The sequence below is a fragment of the Brachyistius frenatus genome, unplaced genomic scaffold (genome assembly GCF_029030835.1).
Source record: "Brachyistius frenatus isolate BFR_SWC_R1_liver_20210118 unplaced genomic scaffold, ASM2903083v1 Contig_236, whole genome shotgun sequence".
Lineage (NCBI taxonomy): Eukaryota > Metazoa > Chordata > Actinopteri > Embiotocidae > Brachyistius > Brachyistius frenatus.
The window spans coordinates 21,223-39,114 of NW_027210835.1; the positions used below are offsets into that span (position 1 = coordinate 21,223).

Here is a 17,892-nt window from a genome sequence, read left to right on the forward strand (position 1 = left end):
GTTCCCAGGGAGAACAAAAGGAACAACCCTGTGTCCCAGCTGTGCACAAGGCTCACAGCATCCACAGTCCAATAATAAATATATCCAATAAAATGGTGTTGGTTCTCCTTGGCACCTTCATCACACCACATCTTAAATACTGTCTGCAGCATAGGTAACGGCGTTGCGTCGTTACACAGACCAAGACCATCTCTTCTGGTCGGACCATATTCTGTTCCTTGGATCTTGACTGTGGTCCCAGGCTCCTTGTTTGGTCCAAAACCAAAGCAGGTGTGATATCAAAACAAGCGGGCAGCTCCACAATGGGGTGTGTCGACAGTCACATTGGAAGAGCAGCAGCACCTGTGGATGTGCTGGATGTGACACCTGTGTGTTACCTGGTGATGGTGCTGTTGTGCGTGTCCACCACAGTCTTCAGGTCGGTCAGCTGCAGGAATGGCTCGTGAAAGTAATGGAGGTGAACAATGCACACCTGCAGCACAAACAGCACGCTGAATTACCACAGCAATAACGAAAAAAAACTGGAAACATTCTGAAACAGAACCGTACCAGCAGGAACGCAGCCGGGATGAAGATCCTGGTGAAGAGGACCGGAACGGAGAATTTCTCCAGACCCACATCCTCCAACCTATAGCCACAAACACAGCAGAGACAATGGACATACGACAGACACATGTAACAGCTGTGTGTACAGGTGTGTATAGGTGTGTTACAAGTGGGCAGAGGTTTGAACAGTTGTGTGAACAGGTGTGTGTGCAAGTGTCTGTGCAAGTGTGTATACGGGTGTGTAAAAGTGTGTGTACAGGTGTGTACAAGTGTGTGCACCTGTGTGTGCTCAGTCCAGTGTAATAGATCCAGGTGTGGGGTGATGAGGGGAACTGGAAGGTGTAAACCAGGATCAGAACCAACATCGAGTAAACCACCACTGCTACCCAGAAACCCCTGAGCAAGGCACGCCAACGCTCGTAGTTCAACTACAGAAACAAACAAAGGTAGACAGACAGACAGGTGGAAAGTCGGATTCATGAATATTCTTCAAAATAATCTGACACCTCATTTTTCAAAACATCCAATGAGTGATCCAAACTAATATTAACAGTAGTAGTAGTACTTGCAGTAGTACCTGGTAAAGTAGTAGTACTTGGTACAGTAGTAGTAGTACTTGCAGTAGCACCCTGTATAGTAGCAGTAGTAGTAGTAGTAGTACCTTGTATAGTAGTAGTAGTAGTACTTGCAGTAGTACCTGCTATAGTAGTAGCAGTAGTACTTGCAGTAGTACCTGGTATAGTGGTAGTAGCAGTAGTACTTGCAGTAGTACCTGTTATAGTAGTAGTAGTTGCAGTAGTACCTGGTATAGTAGTAATAGTACTTGCAGTAGCACCTGGTATAGTAGTAGTACTTACAGTAGCACCCTGTATAGTAGTAGTAGTAGTAGTACTTGTAGTAGTACCTGGTATAGTAGTAGTAGTAGTACTTGCAGTAGTACCTGTTACAGTAGTAGTAGTAGTACTTGCAGTAGTACCTGGTATAGTAGTAGTACTTGCAGTAGTACCTGTTATAGTAATAGTAGTTGCAGTAGTACCTGGTATAGTAGTAATAGTACTTGCAGTAGTACCTGGTATAGTAGTAGTACTTGCAGTAGCACCCTGTATAGTAGTAGTAGTAGTAGTAGTAGTAGTAGTTGTAGTAGTACCTGTTACAGTAGTAGTAGTAGTAGTAGTTGCAGTAGTATCTGGTATAGTAGTAGTAGTACTTGCAGTAGTACCTGTTACAGTAGTAGTAGTAGTACTTGCAGTAGTACCTGGTATAGTATAGTAGTACTTGCAGTAGTACCTGGTATAGTATAGTATAGTAGTACTTGCAGTAGTACCTGGTACAGTAGTGGTAGTACTTGCAGTAGTACCTGGTATAGTATAGTAGTACTTGCAGTAGTACCTGGTACAGGGCCACACAGCACAGGAACATCACCATGTAGATGACTTTGTAGAGGACGATTTTCCCCTCGAAGCTGACGAAGAAGAACATCGTCCCGCAAACGTAGATCCAGTATTTAACAAACGTCCTTGAAACCACAGCAACCACAGCCTCTATCTGAACTCCCCCACCTGCTCCAAGGAGCAACACCTCCTCATACAGCACCTCCTCCTTCCTCTGCAGGTCTTCATCCTCTGGAGGACATGAGAGAACAGAACAGGTGTTCAGACAGACAGGTGTTCATTCAGACAGACGTTCATTCAGACAGACGTTCATTCAGACAGGAGTCTTACCTTCCATGTGGACAGTGACGGTAGTCAGCTGTGTGTCTGTCTGTCTGTCCCTCTTCTCAGTCAGCGACTGTCGCAGCAGCAACCAGAAGGTCAGCAGACACAACAGCTGCAATGACAATCAATCAATCAATAACATCAACCAATCAACAACATCAATCAATAACATCAACCAATCATTCAATAAACTTCAATCAATCAATCAACCAATCAATAACATCAATCAATCGATCAATCAGTCAAACAATATCATCGATCAAGCAGTCAATCAACCAATCAATAACATAAATCAATCAATCAATAACATCAACCAATCAATCAATAACTTCAATAAACAATCAACCAATCAATAACATCAATCGGTCAAACAATGACACCAACCAATCAAACAAACAATAACATCAATCAATCAATCAATCAATCAATCAATCAATCAATCAATCAATCAATAGCATCAATCAATCAGGGTCGTCCTTCCACATGAACAGGAGTTGTAGAAGTACTTGTAGAAGCAGTAGTAGTACAATTAGCAGCAATAGTAGTAGGACTAGTAGTATTAGTAGTAGTAGTACCTTGGAGACCAGCTCCCTGCAGGGGTCGTCCTTCCTCGGGAACAGCCCGGGGACTTCCTGTATGGAGGGGAAGCTGTAGATGTACTGCAGGACAACCAGCAGGTTGCCGTAGGCGACCAGCCAAGGCGATGACATCATCGTGTAGCGACGGCGCTCTCGCATCATCCAGAGGACGCAGGACCACAGCAGCAAGACACAGGTGAGCCAGGACACGTATGTGATGGACCAGGCCATCATGGAGATCAGAGCACAGATGTAGCTCTGTTTGAGGAGGAAGCTGAAGGCCATGGACGCAGCGCCCACCCCCACCTCCTCAACCCTCCTTACCCCCTCCTCCTTCTCCTTCTTCTTCTCCTCCTCCTCCCATCCGTCTCTGTCAAAGACGCATGTCTCCAGCGTGTCTGCAGCAGCAAACAGGAAGAGTGACAGAGTGACAGGAAGTCGCTTCTCACCTACGGTGAAACCTGACACCTTACGGAGCTGCTGCAGCAACACCTGGTTCATGAAATGCATGCTGGGATACTAATGTCAGCTGCTGATAAAACAGACACGGAGTGAGACTTCCTCAGCTCATCTCTGATTCAAACCACACACTCACCTGATTGGCTGAGAGAGTACTGAGGCGTGGAGTATATATCCAATCCCAGGGCAGTGCTCTGGGTGGGCGGGGCATACGAGTCAGAGGGGCTGTCATTGGATGACGACACCATTGCCTGCCAGACAGAGAGGTGGGTTTACTGAACACCAGGTACAGAAACGAGCAGACGTCACTGAAATGAATTGTGTGAAATATACACTGCTCAAAAAAAATAAAGGGAACACTTAAACAACACATCCTAGATCTCAATGAATGAAATATTCCAGTTCAAATCTTTATTCATTACATAGTGGAATGTGTTGAGAACAAAATAACATAAGAATGATCAATGGAAATCAAACTCATTATCCATGGAGGTCTGGATTCAGAATCATACTCCAAATAAAAGTGGAAAAATCAGATCACAGGCTGATCCAACTTCTGTGGAGATTCCTGAAGACAAGTCCAAATGAGTCTCAGTCGTGTGTGTCCTCCACGTGCCTGTATCACTCCCTACAACGCCTGGGCATGCTCCTGATGAGACCACGGATGTTCTCCTGAGGGATCTCCTCCCAGACCTGGATCAAAGCATTGGTCCACTCCCGGACAGTCTGCGGTGGACGTGGCGTCGGCGGACGGAACGAGACATGATGTCCCAGATGTGCTGGATTGGATTCAGGTCTGGGGAACGGGCGGGCCGGTCCGGAGCATCGATGCCTTCATCGTGCAGGAACTGCTGACACACTCCAGCCACATGAGGCCGAGCATTGTCCTGCATCAGAAGAACCCAGGACCCGCTGCACCAGCAGATGGTCTTCAATGGGTCTGAGGATCTCATCCCGGGACCTAATGGCAGTCAGGGTACCTCTGGCTAGCACACGGAGGGCTGCGCGGCCCTCCGAAGAAACGCCTCCCCAGACCGTCGCTGACCCGCCGCCGAACCGGTCCCGCTGGAGGATGTTGCAGGCAGCAGAACGTTCTCCACGGCGTCTCCAGACTCCGTCACGTCTGTCACATGTGCTCAGTGTGAACCTGCTCTCGTCCGTGAAGACCGCAGGGCGCCGACGGAGAAGCTGCCGATCTCGGTGTTCTCCGGTAAAGTCCGGTCGCCCCGCACGGTGTCGGGCTGTGAGCACAGACCCCACTCGTGGACGTCGGGCCCTCGTACCGCCCTCATGGAGTCTGTTTCTGACAGTTTGAGCAGAAACATGCACATTAGTGGCCTGCTGGAGGTCATTTTGTAGGGCTCTGGCAACGCTCCTCCTGCTCCTCCTTGCACAAAGGAGCAGATAGCGGTCCCGCTGCCGGGTTGTTGTCCTCCTACGGCCCCCTCCACGTCTCCTGGTGGACCGGCCCGTCTCCCGGTATCTCCTCCGTCCTCTTGACACTGTGCTGACAGACACAGCAAACCTTCTTGCCACAGCGTGCATTGATGTGCCATGCTGGATGAGCTGCACTACCTGAACAACTTCTGTGGGTTGGAGACACCTCATGCTCCCTCTAGTGGTGAGGACACTGGCAAAATGCAAAAGGGACCAACAATCATCCAGAAAGGATGAGGACAGAGAAATGGTCTGTGGTCACCACCTGCAGAACCGTTCCTTTATAGGGTTGTCTTGATAATTGCCTCATTTCCACCTGTTTGTTCCATTTGTACAACAGCAGGTGAAACTGATCCTCAATCAGTGTTGATCCTAACTGGACAGGTTGATTTCACAGAAGTGGGATTGATTGGAGTTACAATGAGTTGTTTATGTGGTCCCTTTATTTTTTTTGAGCAGTGTATAATGAATTGAGAATGCGGAAGAATATTAATCTGATTTATTGATTATGTCGAAAGAAATATCAGTTTTAATTAAAGAAAATAATCTGATGACAACATCAGACGTGTTTGCAAGACGTCTGCGTGTTCGTACATCTCTGCACTCATGAGCTCTCCTCCACAGCTCTCTCCGCCTCTCCGCTGTGATGTCACCGCTAACCTCATCACTTAGGTTGCAGGTGGTAGTGATGACATCACAGCTCCCGGTGATTTCTGACTCCACGCTTGCGACATCCCGCCCCCCGCCGCTGTCGATCAGCTGTAGAGACACGCATCATGTAATATGACCTGAGGAACATGGCTCATCACAGCAGGTGCGTCATGACATCACTCACCTGGTTCCTCCAGAGACCGCCCACCGTGTGGTAGAGCAGCAGCAGCATCAGAGGACTGCTGCACTGGAACCAGCTAAGGTCAGAGTTCACCTGCAGCCTCCAGGGAGCAGCACAGTCAGCTGAGACCAACGACACAAGGCCGAGCACACTGCCAGAAGTCAGTCAATCAATAATCAATAATCAATAATCAATTATCAATAATCAAATCATGAGATAGCAAAGTCTCTGTTATATGATGGAGGTGTGTTAAATGATGGAGGTGTTATATGATGGAGGTGTGTTATATGATGGAGGTGTTATACGATGGAGGTGTGTTATATTATGGAGGTGTGTTATACGATGGAGGTGTTATACGATGGAGGTGTTATATGATGGAGGTGTGTTATATGATGGAGGTGTTATATGATGGAGGTGTATTATATGATGGAGGTGTTATATGATGGAGGTGTGTTATATGATGGAAGTGTTATATGATGGAGGTGTGTTATATGATGGAAGTGTTATATGATGGAGGTGTGTTATATGATGGAGGTGTTATATGACGGAGGTGTTTTATGATGGAGGTGTGCTATACGATGGAGGTGTTATATGATGGAGGTGTGTTATATGATGGAGGTGTTATACGATGGAGGTGTGTTATATTATGGAGGTGTGTTATACGATGGAGGTGTTATACGATGGAGGTGTTATATGATGGAGGTGTTATATGATGGAGGTGTTATATGATGGAGGTGTGTTATATGATGGAGGTGTTATATGATGGAGGTGTATTATATGATGGAGGTGTTATATGACGGAGGTGTGTTATACGATGGAGGTGTTATACGATGGAGGTGTTATATGATGGAAGTGTGTTATATGATGGAAGTGTGTTATACGATGGAGGTGTTATATGATGGAGGTGTTATATGATGGAGGTGTTATATGATGGAGGCGTGTTATATGATGGAGACGTTATATGACGGAGGTGTTTTATGATAGAGGTGTTATACGATGGAAGTGTGTTATACGATGGAGGTGTTATACGATGGAGGTGTTATATGATGGAGGTGTGTTATATGATGGAGGTGCGTTATATGATGGAGGTGCGTTATACAATGGAGGTGCGTTATACGATGGAGGTGCGTTATACGATGGAGGTGTTATATGATGGAAGTGTGTTATATGATGGAGGTGTTATATGATGGAGGTGTTATATGATGGAGGTGCGTTATACGATGGAGGTGCGTTATACGATGGAGGTGTTATATGATGGAAGTGTGTTATATGATGGAGGTGTTATATGATGGAGGTATGTTATACGATGGAGGTGATATATGATGAAGGTGTTATATGATGGAGGTGTTATACGATGGAGGTGTGTTATACGATGGAGGTGTGTTATATTATGGAGGTGTGTTATACGATGGAGGTGTTATACGATGGAGGTGTTATACGATGGAGGTGTTATATGATGGAAGTGTGTTATACGATGGAGGTGTTATATGATGGAGGTGTTATATGATGGAGGTGTTATACGATGGAGGTGTGTTATACGATGGAGGTGTGTTATACGATGGAGGTGTTATACGATGGAGGTGTTATATGATGGAAGTGTGTTATATGATGGAGGTGTGTTATACGATGGAGGTGTTATACGATGGAGGTGTTATATGATGGAAGTGTGTTATATGATGGAGGTGTTATATGATGGAGGTGTTATATGATGGAGGTGTGTTATATGATGGAGGTGTTATATGACAGAGGTGTTATATGACAGAGGTGTTTTATGATGGAGGTGTTATACGATGGAGGTGTGTTACATGATGGAGGTGTTATACGATGGAGGTGTTATATGATGGAGGTGTTATATGATGGAGGTGTGTTATATGATGGAGGTGTTATACGATGGAGGTGTTATACGATGGAGGTGTGTTATACGATGGAGGTGTTATACGATGGAGGTGTTATATGATGGAGGTGTTATATGATGGAGGTGTGTGTTACCTGGCAGAGGTACGGTTGGGAGGCCACGCCTCCTGCAAAGAGTGTAGCTGGTAGCAGTAGAAGACCATGAAGTGGCAGGAGGAGTAGAGTAGTGACATCACAGAAACACACCTGAAGAGGAGGGGAGGGACCTGACCTGACCACGCCCACCACGTACACAACACCTGGAAACAGAGCAGGTAGAGGAGGGAGGAGAGGGAGGGGAACATGATACCTGGGGGGAGGTGGGAGGGAGGGGGGAATAGAGTACTGGTTACCAGTGAGTGTTGTACTGGTTACCTGTGAGTGTTGTACTGGTTACTACTGAGTGTTGTACTGGTTACCTGTTAGTGTTGTACTGGTTACTACTGAGTGTTGTACTAGTTACCTGTGAGTGTTGTACTGGTTACTACTGAGTGTTGTACTGGTTACCTGTGAGTGCTGTACTGGTTACTACTGAGTGTTGTACTGGTTACCTGTGAGTGTTGCACTGGTTACTAATGAGTGTTGTACTGGTTACCTGTGAGTCCCAGTACAGCCGTCAGCAGGACTTTGGCTCCAGTTGTCGTCATGTTTCCCACCATCTTCCTGGCTTTACAAACCAGTAACTCCAGTTCCACCAGAACTCTGTTCCTGCTACCCCTCTCCCCCTCCTCTTCTTCCTCCTCTTCTTCCTCTTCCTCTCCAAGCACAGAGGCCTCTTCGAACATCATCTCCTCCTCCTCCTGCTGAGGCTGGAAGACAGTTCAGTTTTACTGAACTCTACTCAGACTCTAATCCAGCAGTTTATTATTATTCTTCATTAATATTATTATATGGAAAGGAAAAGGAAGAGGAAGAGGAAGAAGAAGAGGAGGAGGAGGAAGAAGAGGAGAAGGAAAATGAGGAAGAGGAAGATGAGGAGGAGGAAGATGAAGATGAAGAGGAGGAGGAGGACAAAGATGAGGAGGAGGCAGCCTGGTCACTTCTGGTCTGGTTTCATGTTAACAAACCGACTCCGACAAGACCAATAACAACTGATTCAACCTGAGACCTAATCAATACACCCTGTGTGTGTGTGTGTGTGTGTGTGTGTGTGTGTGTGTGTGTGTGTGTGTGTGTGTGTGTGTGTGTGTGTGTGTGTGTGTGTGTGTGTGTGTGTGTGTGTGTGTGTGTGTCCTGCAGTAACGAGGTTACAGTTAATAAATAGCTTACAGAGTTACTCACTAATAGACATGAAACCTCATTAAGAAACAAGAGGAGACGACATAATGAGGTTACACCAGCTTCATTAGTGTGGGCGTGTACGTGTGCATGTGTCTTACCTGTGTGTGCGGGGCTGTGTTCACTCTCACGATCAGCCTCCACGTCAGCAGGCCGACAACCAGCACACCAACATCTGGAAACACCTGTCTCACTGCAGAGCCCGCATCACTTCCTGTGAGACTGACAGACAGACAGACAGTGTGGTGAAGAACATGGAACATGTTCCAGTGAGTAACCAGCAAGTAACTAGCGAGCAAGTAGCGAGTAACTATTCATTAACCAGTGAACATGTTCCAGCGAGTAACCAGCAAGTAACTAGCGAGCAAGTAGCGAGTAACTATTCATTAACCATTGAGTAACCAGTGAATAACCAGCGAGTAACCAGTGAGTAACCAGCGAGTAACAAGCGAGTAACCAGTGAGTAACCAGCGAGTAGCCAGGGAATAACCAGCGAGTGACCAGTGAGTAACCAGCGAGTAACCAGTGAGTTACCAGTGAATAACCAGTGAGTAACCAGTGAATAACCAGTGACTAAATAGTGGGTAACCAGTGAGTAACCAGCGAGTAACCAGCGAGTTACCAGTGAATAACCAGTGAGTAAACAGTGAATAACCAGTAAATAACCAGTGAGTAACCAGTGAATAACCAGTGAGTTACCAGTGAGTAACCAGTGAGTAACCAGCGAGTTATCAGTGAATAACCAGTGAGTAACCAGTGCGTTACCAGTGAATAACCAGTGAGTAACCAGTGAATAACCACTCAGAACCTTCAAACAGCTTCTGGACTGAGCTGCCTGAGATCAGGTCAGCAGAGTCGCTGACGTCTTTTTAAATCTCTTCTTAAAACTTCTCTCTGATTATTGACCAACTTTTTTGTCTTTTCATACAGTAACTGTTTTATTTAACATTTATCTTGATAGGATCACTGATCTGCTGCATTTTACAACTTGTTCTCATGTGAAGCACTTTGAATGTATGATGATTATGAGTTTTATTATGATGATTACTATTGTGTGTTTTTAGAGATCTGTTGTTGTTTGTGTGTAAGATTGTAACTGTATTTGAGACAAAAATAAATAAAGCACACTAATAACAGCATTAGTGCCACATATTTCCAACACTCTCATCTGTTTGCTTTGTCTCCAAAAACCTGAAGCAGGAAACCAAAAAGAAATCTAAAGAAATAAAATACTGATTACATGAACAAAACTGAATAAATAAGCAATAGAAAGTTGGAAAAAAGTTGTATCCAGATCCAGATCCAGTCAGAAGTCCACATGGTTCATTGAAGCCTCTGTCTATCTGTGTTTGTTTGTGTGTGTGTGTGTGCGTGCGTGCGTGTTTATTGGTGTGTAGGTGTTTGCAGAGCCTCACAGTCCAGACAGAGAGACGACTGTCTGAACCTACTACAGCTGACACACACGCACACACACACACACAAACACACAGAAACACACACACACACAGAAACTCAGAGGATCAGATGTTGGTGAGGCCGTCGTGGTTCGTCGTCATCCTGCTCCGAAGGGACAAACCACGACATCTTAATTTGGTAGTTTGTCTGTACTTCCTGTTAATTAAAACAACATTGGAGACATCTGAAGAAGTCTCACGGCCGGCACGCCATCTTTTACCAGTCAGTGATGTAATTTTCCAGCAGAACTGAGTGGTCAGAAGGCGGAGCTTTTATACACTTTGATCTGTTATCTCGTACGCTCAATGCAACATGACGCTTCAGCAACATTCACAGCAACGTTAACAGCAATGTTCACAGCAACATCTCAGATTCACTTTCCAGAGTTCAAACACAGAAAGTCTACAGGAGCCGAGTCAGCAGCACACACAGTAAACGACAAGTCTGCGGTCTTTTTCTTTTTGATGTGTCAATAAAGTTTAAATGGGAACAGACATGACCGCCTGTGTGTGTGGAGGGTGTAGGGGGGTATCTCATTAGGGTTTCCATGTCATTCTTACCTCAGCAGACCGAGCTGACCCAGAGCTTTCTGCCACGACGTACCTGTAATCAGACGGACAGGAAGACAGACAGGTGAACAGACAGACAGGTTAACAGACAGGTTAACAGACAGGTTAACAGACAGACAGGTGAACGGCTGTATCTTACAGTTGGACTCGGGCTGCAACATTGCCATGGTCACCTGGAAGAAGCACTGCAGTAACAGAAACAGGAAGCTGGAGACGCACACTGCCGTCACACAGCGCCCCGTGTTACCTAGGAGACGAACACAAATCCAACTTTAATGTGAAAAACTTGCAAAGGCAGGAAGTGATGTCAGCATGGAGCGGGTAAACAGAGCTGTGATGTGTGATGTCATCAGTTTAGGTGAATGAAAAGAGCTGTGACAACTATGTTCTTGTTTTGGTAGGTTTGTCCTTGTTTCCTCCTGGTCGATTCCTTCCTCAAGGACGTTTCATTCCTCCTGGTTGATTCCTTATTCCTGGTCGATTCCTTCCTCCTGGTCGTTTCCTTCCTCAAGTTCATTTCCTTTCTCGTCGTTTTCTTCTTTCCTTGTTGCCATGACAACAGATAATGCTTCACTCACATCTTCCACCTGAATCACTTTCATTTACTGACTTCATTTTATTTCCCTGCATTTTTACTTTCCTTACGTTTTTGCCTGTAAACAGACAAACAAACTGTTGAGAAGATTAATATTCCAGGAGCTCCAGACGGCTGTCGCATCTATGTCCTTCGTCTGCAGAACAAACCTGTGACTGTCCGAGGTGAAGAGTTTCTACCAGGACAACATTCATTCACATTAAACTCACGACTCCAGTTTCACTTTTGTATCGTTTGTGTTGTTGAGTTTCAGTTTGTCATTGAAGACGACAGAAATTATTTTTCAGATAACGACTCACTCTGACACCGTGTAAACACATGTAAACACTGACGTACACACACATTTCTGCAATGATTGTTTAGTTTCCTACATTCAGAGAAACTACGATGAGAATAACACAGGAAGTGATGTCACCCCAAAGGTGACCTCTGTTCTCTCCGTTTCCTCAGGAAGATCCTTCAGGAAACAACCAGCTTCCTATAGTCACCTGCTGTGTGTGTGTGTGTGTGTGTGTGTGTGTGTGTGTGTGTGTGTGTGTGTGTGTGTGTGTGTGTGTGTGTGTGTGTGTGTGTGTGTGTGTGTGTGTGTGTGTGTGTGTGTGTGTGTGTGTGTTAATGCCTCAGGCAGCAGACATTATCCCACAACACTCAGACAGGTTGGTCTGGTCTATTTCCTGGTGACCTCACTGTCAGTCAGTCCACAGAAGGTATGACATCATGTCTAGATAACGTGTTATTATCATGATGTCATCAGTGAAACATGTTCCAGTAAATAACAGACGTTCATTCATTGTTGTCGAAGTGAAACCTGAAACTCATCGAGAGATTTTAAAGAGGTATTAATTAGTATTGATGAGCATTAATGATTATATTGATGAGTATTGATGAGTATATTGATGATTGTCGATGAGTATTGATGAGTATTTACCCGTGTTAGAGGCGGGGTCTGGCAGCAGCGGCAGCAGCAGCAGCAGCAGGACATAGACCAGAGAGAATCCATTGTACCGCAACACACAGGCTGTGAACACAAGAATCAATACATTAACCACCAGATCAATATCCAAACAATATTCAGCATTTGAAGAAAACACTTCCAAACAGTGCAAAAAGTAAATACAGTCTGTTTCTAACAGAATTGACGCTGTGTAAAATAAAAACAGGATATGATTTAATCACATCAATTCATATTTAATTCAAATAGAATCAAATGTTGAAACTGAGACATTTTATTTTTTTAATAAAAAAGTTATTATTTGAATTTGATGGCAGCAATACATCTCAATAAAGTTGATTTACAAATCATCCCTCTGTTTTTACATCAGTCAATTCATAAATAATCAATCAATCATCTGAAACAAACACACTATTTGCAGCTCAGCACTGTGTGTGTGTGTGGGGGGGGGTGTTAACTTTCCCTCCCCCAACACACAGGTAACAACTTCTGCCTGTGTGTGTGTGTGTGTGTGTGTGTGTGTGTGTGTGTGTGTGTGTGTGTGTGTGTGTGTGTGTGTGTGCGCGCGGTTAACAGTGTCAACACACCCCTTCCCCCCTCTCAGGAATGTGAAGCTGCTTTAAAGGGAAATTCCACCTAAAATCTGAGTTTGGGGCTCAACGCTGCTTCTTCCTCCCAAAAACATCTTCATCTGTGACCATGACATCACACACATCTGTGACACACACAGTGATGTCACTGACCTGTGACATCACTGGATGTTAGCTGCTTCCCGTCCTGACCTGAAGAAACAGGAATCAACTGAAACTCAAAAACTGAAACATGAAACACAGACTTCATCCCATCAGTCGGGTCAAAGAACTAACTGGACCAACAGAACCAACCAGACCAGAAGAACCAACCGGACCAACACAACCAACCAGACCAGAAGAACCAACTGGACCAACAGAGCCAACCACACCAGAAGAACCAACTGGACCAACAGAACCAACCGGACCAGAAGAACCAACCGGACTAACAGAACCAACTAGGCCAGAAGAACCAACCAGACCAGAAGAACCAACCGGACCAACAGAACTAACCGGACCAACCAGATTGGACCAGTTAGACCAGTTGGACCAGGTGAACCATACTGGACTCAACACTATACATGCAAACTCGTAGATAAGACCTCCTACCTGCAGTCAAACTGAGGGGCAGCAGAACCCTGAAGACCAGACCTACAGCCAACTCGGAGGACATCCTGGACCCGGTCCTCCTCTGTCTGAATCCACTGTTTTAAACCAGGTTCACAGATCCAGATTAAATCCAGTCCTGGTTCTGGTTCCGCCCTCAGGCTGTCAGAGTTCAGTCAACCCGGGGAAGAAGCCGCAGGTCCGGCTGAGGGCGGCGACACACCCCGGTGACATCCTCCGTCCTCCGGCACACAGAGAGGGAGACACCCCGAGAGACAGACAGGTAATCAGACAGACAGGTCGGACAGACACTGCTCGTTTAAAATCAGCGGCAGATTATTATTTTTTTGTCTTGTCTGGAGGTTTGAATCTTGTCCAGCAGAAGTTACAATTTCTGGAGTCAAAAACTGAAACTTCTGCAGAAACCGACAAACTCTGACTTTTAAAAAAATTCTTCTTCTTCTTCGTCTTCCTCGTCTTCCTGTGGAGGAAACTGAACTTCTTTCCTCTCTTTTCTCTGTCTACTCCTCAATCCCGTCTCTCCGCTGAAAAACACACCGATGCTCAGAAACTCTCAGACCCGGGATTAGTCACAGCACACCAATCAGCTCTTAGCTTCCGCCCTCCGGCTGATTGACAGGTGGCCCCACGAATCAGATAGCAGAGTGACGAGCTCGTGAACATTAAAATAATAAGCAATACATACAGTAAAATACAATAAATATCCCCCATATTAATAAATATCCTCCATTTTAATAAATATCCTCCACATTAATACAAATTCTCCATATTAATAAATGTTCTCTAAATTAATAAATATCATTTTAGTTTGGGAGTTCACCTCAAATTGTTCTGCTTAGTTCATGTTGAAGACACTACAAATCCCATAATCCCATGCAGGGAGCCCACCAGGGGGAGTAAATCCAAACAGCTGTAAACCCCCCTCCACCCCCCACTTCCAGTCTGTGATTGACAGCTATGAGGAAAATGGGGGGGTTTAATCTGTGTGGGCGGGGCTTGATCTGTCTGAGTAAAAACCAATAATCCATTCAAACAACAGGCGAGAGACGGACAGACAGAGAGGAATAAAACCAACAGAAACCCTTCCAAGGACTACAATCTTCATCATCATCATCTTCACCGTCATCCCGACACATCTGAACACCTGCACAGGTAAAACATGTCATTACTGGATGATGAACCTCAGTGTATGTTTCACTGATGTCGCTGTTTCACGTCGTCTGATCTTCCTCACCATCCTCCTCTTCCTCAGCATCCTCACCATCATCTTCATCCTCCTCTTCCTCCTTTTCCTCACCATCCTCACCATCCTCCTCATCCTCCTCTTCCTCACCATCCTCAACATCCTCAGCATCCTCTTCATTCTCCTCTTCCTCACCATCCTCATCATCCTTCTCTTCCTCACTATCCTCCCCTTTCTCATCATCCTTGTCTTCCTCACCATCTTCTTCTTCCTCACCATCCTCCTCTTCGTCATCATCCTCCTCTTCCTCACCATCCTCACCATGTTTATTAAAAGAGTCAGAACCTTTCTATGTATATAGATTATGTACTGTATACATGTCTATGTATATATATGTATAAGTTTTAGGGCGGCACGGTGGTGCAGTGGTTAGCATTGTCGCCTCACAGCAAAAAGGTTCCGGGTTCAAATCCGGTCCTGGGCCTTTCTGTGCGGAGTTTGCATGTTCTCCCTGTGCTTGCGTGGGTTCTCCGGCTTCCTCCCATCATCCAAAAACATGCACCGCAGGTCAGGTTACCTAGGGCCGCGCTAGTGGCAGCCTGTTGCAGCAGCTCCCCCCTGAGAGCCCCCCTGCTGTAGTGAAGAAATTTCCCCTCAGGGATTAATAAAGTGAAATTAATTTTTTTTTTTTAAAGTCTATGTATGTATACATGTTTAGGTATATACAGTGCATACGGAAAGTATTCACAGCGCTTCACTTTTTACACATTTTGTTATGTTACAGCCTTATTACAAAATGGATTAAATTCATTTTTTTCCCTCAAAATTCTACACACAATACCCCATAATGACGTGAAATAAATTGTTTTGAAATTTTTGCAAATCTATTAAAAATCAAAAACGAAAAAAATCACATGTACATAAGTATTCACAGCCTTTGTCATTACACTCAAAATTGAGCTCAGGTGCATCCTGTTTCCACTGATCATCCTTGAGATGTTTCTACAACTTGATTGGAGTCCACCTGGTAAATTCAGTTGATTGGACATGATTTGGAAAGACACACACCGTCTATATAAGGTCCCACAGTTGACATGTCAGAGCACAAACCAAGACATGAAGTCCAAAGAATTGTCTGTAGACCTCAGAGACAGGATTGTATCGAGGCACAGATCTGGGGAAGGGTACAGAAACATTTCTGCAGCATTGAAGGTCCCAATGAGCGCAGTGGCCTTCATCATCCGTAAATGGAAGAAGTTTGGAACCACTAGGACTCTTCCTAGAGTCGGCCGCCCGGCCAAACTGAGCGATCGGGGGAGAAGGGCCTTAGTCAGGGAGGTGACCAAGAACCCGATGGTCACTCTGACAAAGCTCCAACGTTGCTCTGTGAAGAGAGGAGAACCTTCCAGAAGGACAACCATCTCTGCAGCACTCCACCAAGCAGGCCTGTATGGTAGAGTGGCCGGACGGAAGACACTCCTCAGTAAAAGGCTCATGACAGCCCACCTGGAGTTTACCAAAAGGCACCTGAAGGACTGTCAGACCATGAGAAACTAAATTCTCTGGTCTGATGAAACAAAGATTGAACTCTTTGGCCTGAATGCCAAGCGTCATGTTTGGAGGAAACCAGGCACCGCTCATCACCTGGCCAATACCATCTCTACGGTGAAGCATGGTGGTGGCAGCATCATGCTGTGGGGATGTTTTTCAGCAGCAGGAACTGGGAGACTAGTCAGGATGGAGGGAAAGATGAATGCAGCAATGTACAGAGACATCCTTGATAAAAACCTTCTCCAGGGTGCTCTGGACCTCAGACTGGAAGTTCATCTTCCAACAGGACAACGACCTGAAGCACACAGCCAAGATAACAAAGGAGTGTCTTCGGGACAACTCTGTGAATGTCTTTGAGAGGCCCAGGCAGAGCCCAGACTTGAACCCGATTGAACATCTCTGGGGAGATCTGAAGATGTCTGAGCACCGACGCTCCCCATCCAACCTGATGGAGCTTCAGAGGTCCTGCAAAGAAGAATGGGAGAAACTGCCCAAGAATAGGAGCCAAGCTTATAGCATCATACTCAAAAAGACTTGAGGATGTAATCTCTGCCAAAGGTGCTTCAACAAAGTATTGAGCAAAGGCTGTGAATACTTATGGACGTAATTTTTTTTTTTTTTTTTTTTTCATTTTTGATTTTTAATAGATTTGCAAAAATTTCAATTTTTTTATTTTTTTATTTCACGTCATTATGGGGTTAGAGTTAGGGATAGGGCAGCATCTTGGCTTTCTTGAAGAAAATTGTACTTTCTTCATTGTTGTTCTGAATTTGTACCCTCATTGTTGAAATGCACCTATTGTAGGTCACTTTGGATAAAAGTGTCAGCTAAATGTAATGTAAATGTCTATGTATATATGTATATACATCTATGTATATATGTATATGTCTATATATACACACTCCCCGGCCATTTTATTAGGTACACCTTGCTGGTACCGTTGGACCCTTTTGCCTTCAGAACTGCTTTAATTCTTAATTCTTGGTGTCGTAGATTCAACAAGCTGCTGGAAACATGTTGTTAGCTGACAGCAGGACCCGGTGGTCTTCTGCTGCTGGAGTCCGTCTGCTTCAAGCTTCCACGTGTTGTTCAGATCTTCTCGGTTGGAACGAGTGCTTATTGGAGTTACTGTTTCCTTTCTATCATCTCCAACCAGTCTGGCTGACCTCCTCTGACCTCTGACATCAACGAGGCATCTTCGCCCAGAGAACTGCAGCTCACTGGATATGTTCTCTTTGTCGGACCGTTCTCTGTAAAGCTAGAGATGGTTATGGGTGAAAATCCCAGTAGATCATCAGTTAGTGAAATACTCAGACCAGCCCGTCTGGCTCCAACAACCTGCCACCTTCAAATCACTGAAATCACCTTTCTTCCTGTTCTGATGCTCCGTTTGACCTTCAGCAGCTCGTCTTCACCATGTCTACATGCTTCAATGCATTGAGCTGCTGCCATGTGATTGGCTGATTAGATATTCGCGTTAACGAGTAGTTGAAAAAGTGCACCTAATAAAGTGGCCGGTGAGTGTATATGTCTATGTATATATATGTCTATGTATATATGTCTATGATGTCAGGTTCTTTAACCCACTAAAGTTCCAACAACAGAACCTCAGAACATCACAGAGGAACCAACAGTTCAACATGAAAGGGAAGG

At 45.1% G+C, this 17,892-nt stretch overlaps 1 protein-coding gene across 1 annotated transcript in view; it reads right to left on the bottom strand.

Annotated features, from left to right (window-relative positions):
* Positions 1–14,113, bottom strand: part of LOC138633757 (piezo-type mechanosensitive ion channel component 2-like) — a 34,633-nt gene extending 20,520 nt beyond the window's left edge. The window contains exons 1-16 of the mRNA XM_069720171.1: positions 13,488–14,113; positions 12,286–12,375; positions 10,902–11,009; positions 10,754–10,796; positions 8,840–8,960; positions 8,056–8,269; positions 7,557–7,770; positions 5,571–5,718; positions 5,330–5,494; positions 3,435–3,549; positions 2,837–3,237; positions 2,268–2,373; positions 1,936–2,168; positions 826–974; positions 550–628; positions 378–472 (exon numbers count right to left, since the gene is read on the bottom strand). Coding sequence (XP_069576272.1) covers positions 378–472; positions 550–628; positions 826–974; positions 1,936–2,168; positions 2,268–2,373; positions 2,837–3,237; positions 3,435–3,549; positions 5,330–5,494; positions 5,571–5,718; positions 7,557–7,770; positions 8,056–8,269; positions 8,840–8,960; positions 10,754–10,796; positions 10,902–11,009; positions 12,286–12,375; positions 13,488–13,551 — 2,345 coding nt within the window. The 5' untranslated portion in view covers positions 13,552–14,113. The remainder of the gene's footprint in view (positions 1–377; positions 473–549; positions 629–825; positions 975–1,935; positions 2,169–2,267; positions 2,374–2,836; positions 3,238–3,434; positions 3,550–5,329; positions 5,495–5,570; positions 5,719–7,556; positions 7,771–8,055; positions 8,270–8,839; positions 8,961–10,753; positions 10,797–10,901; positions 11,010–12,285; positions 12,376–13,487) is intronic.
* Between the last annotated feature and the right edge of the window lie 3,779 nt (positions 14,114–17,892).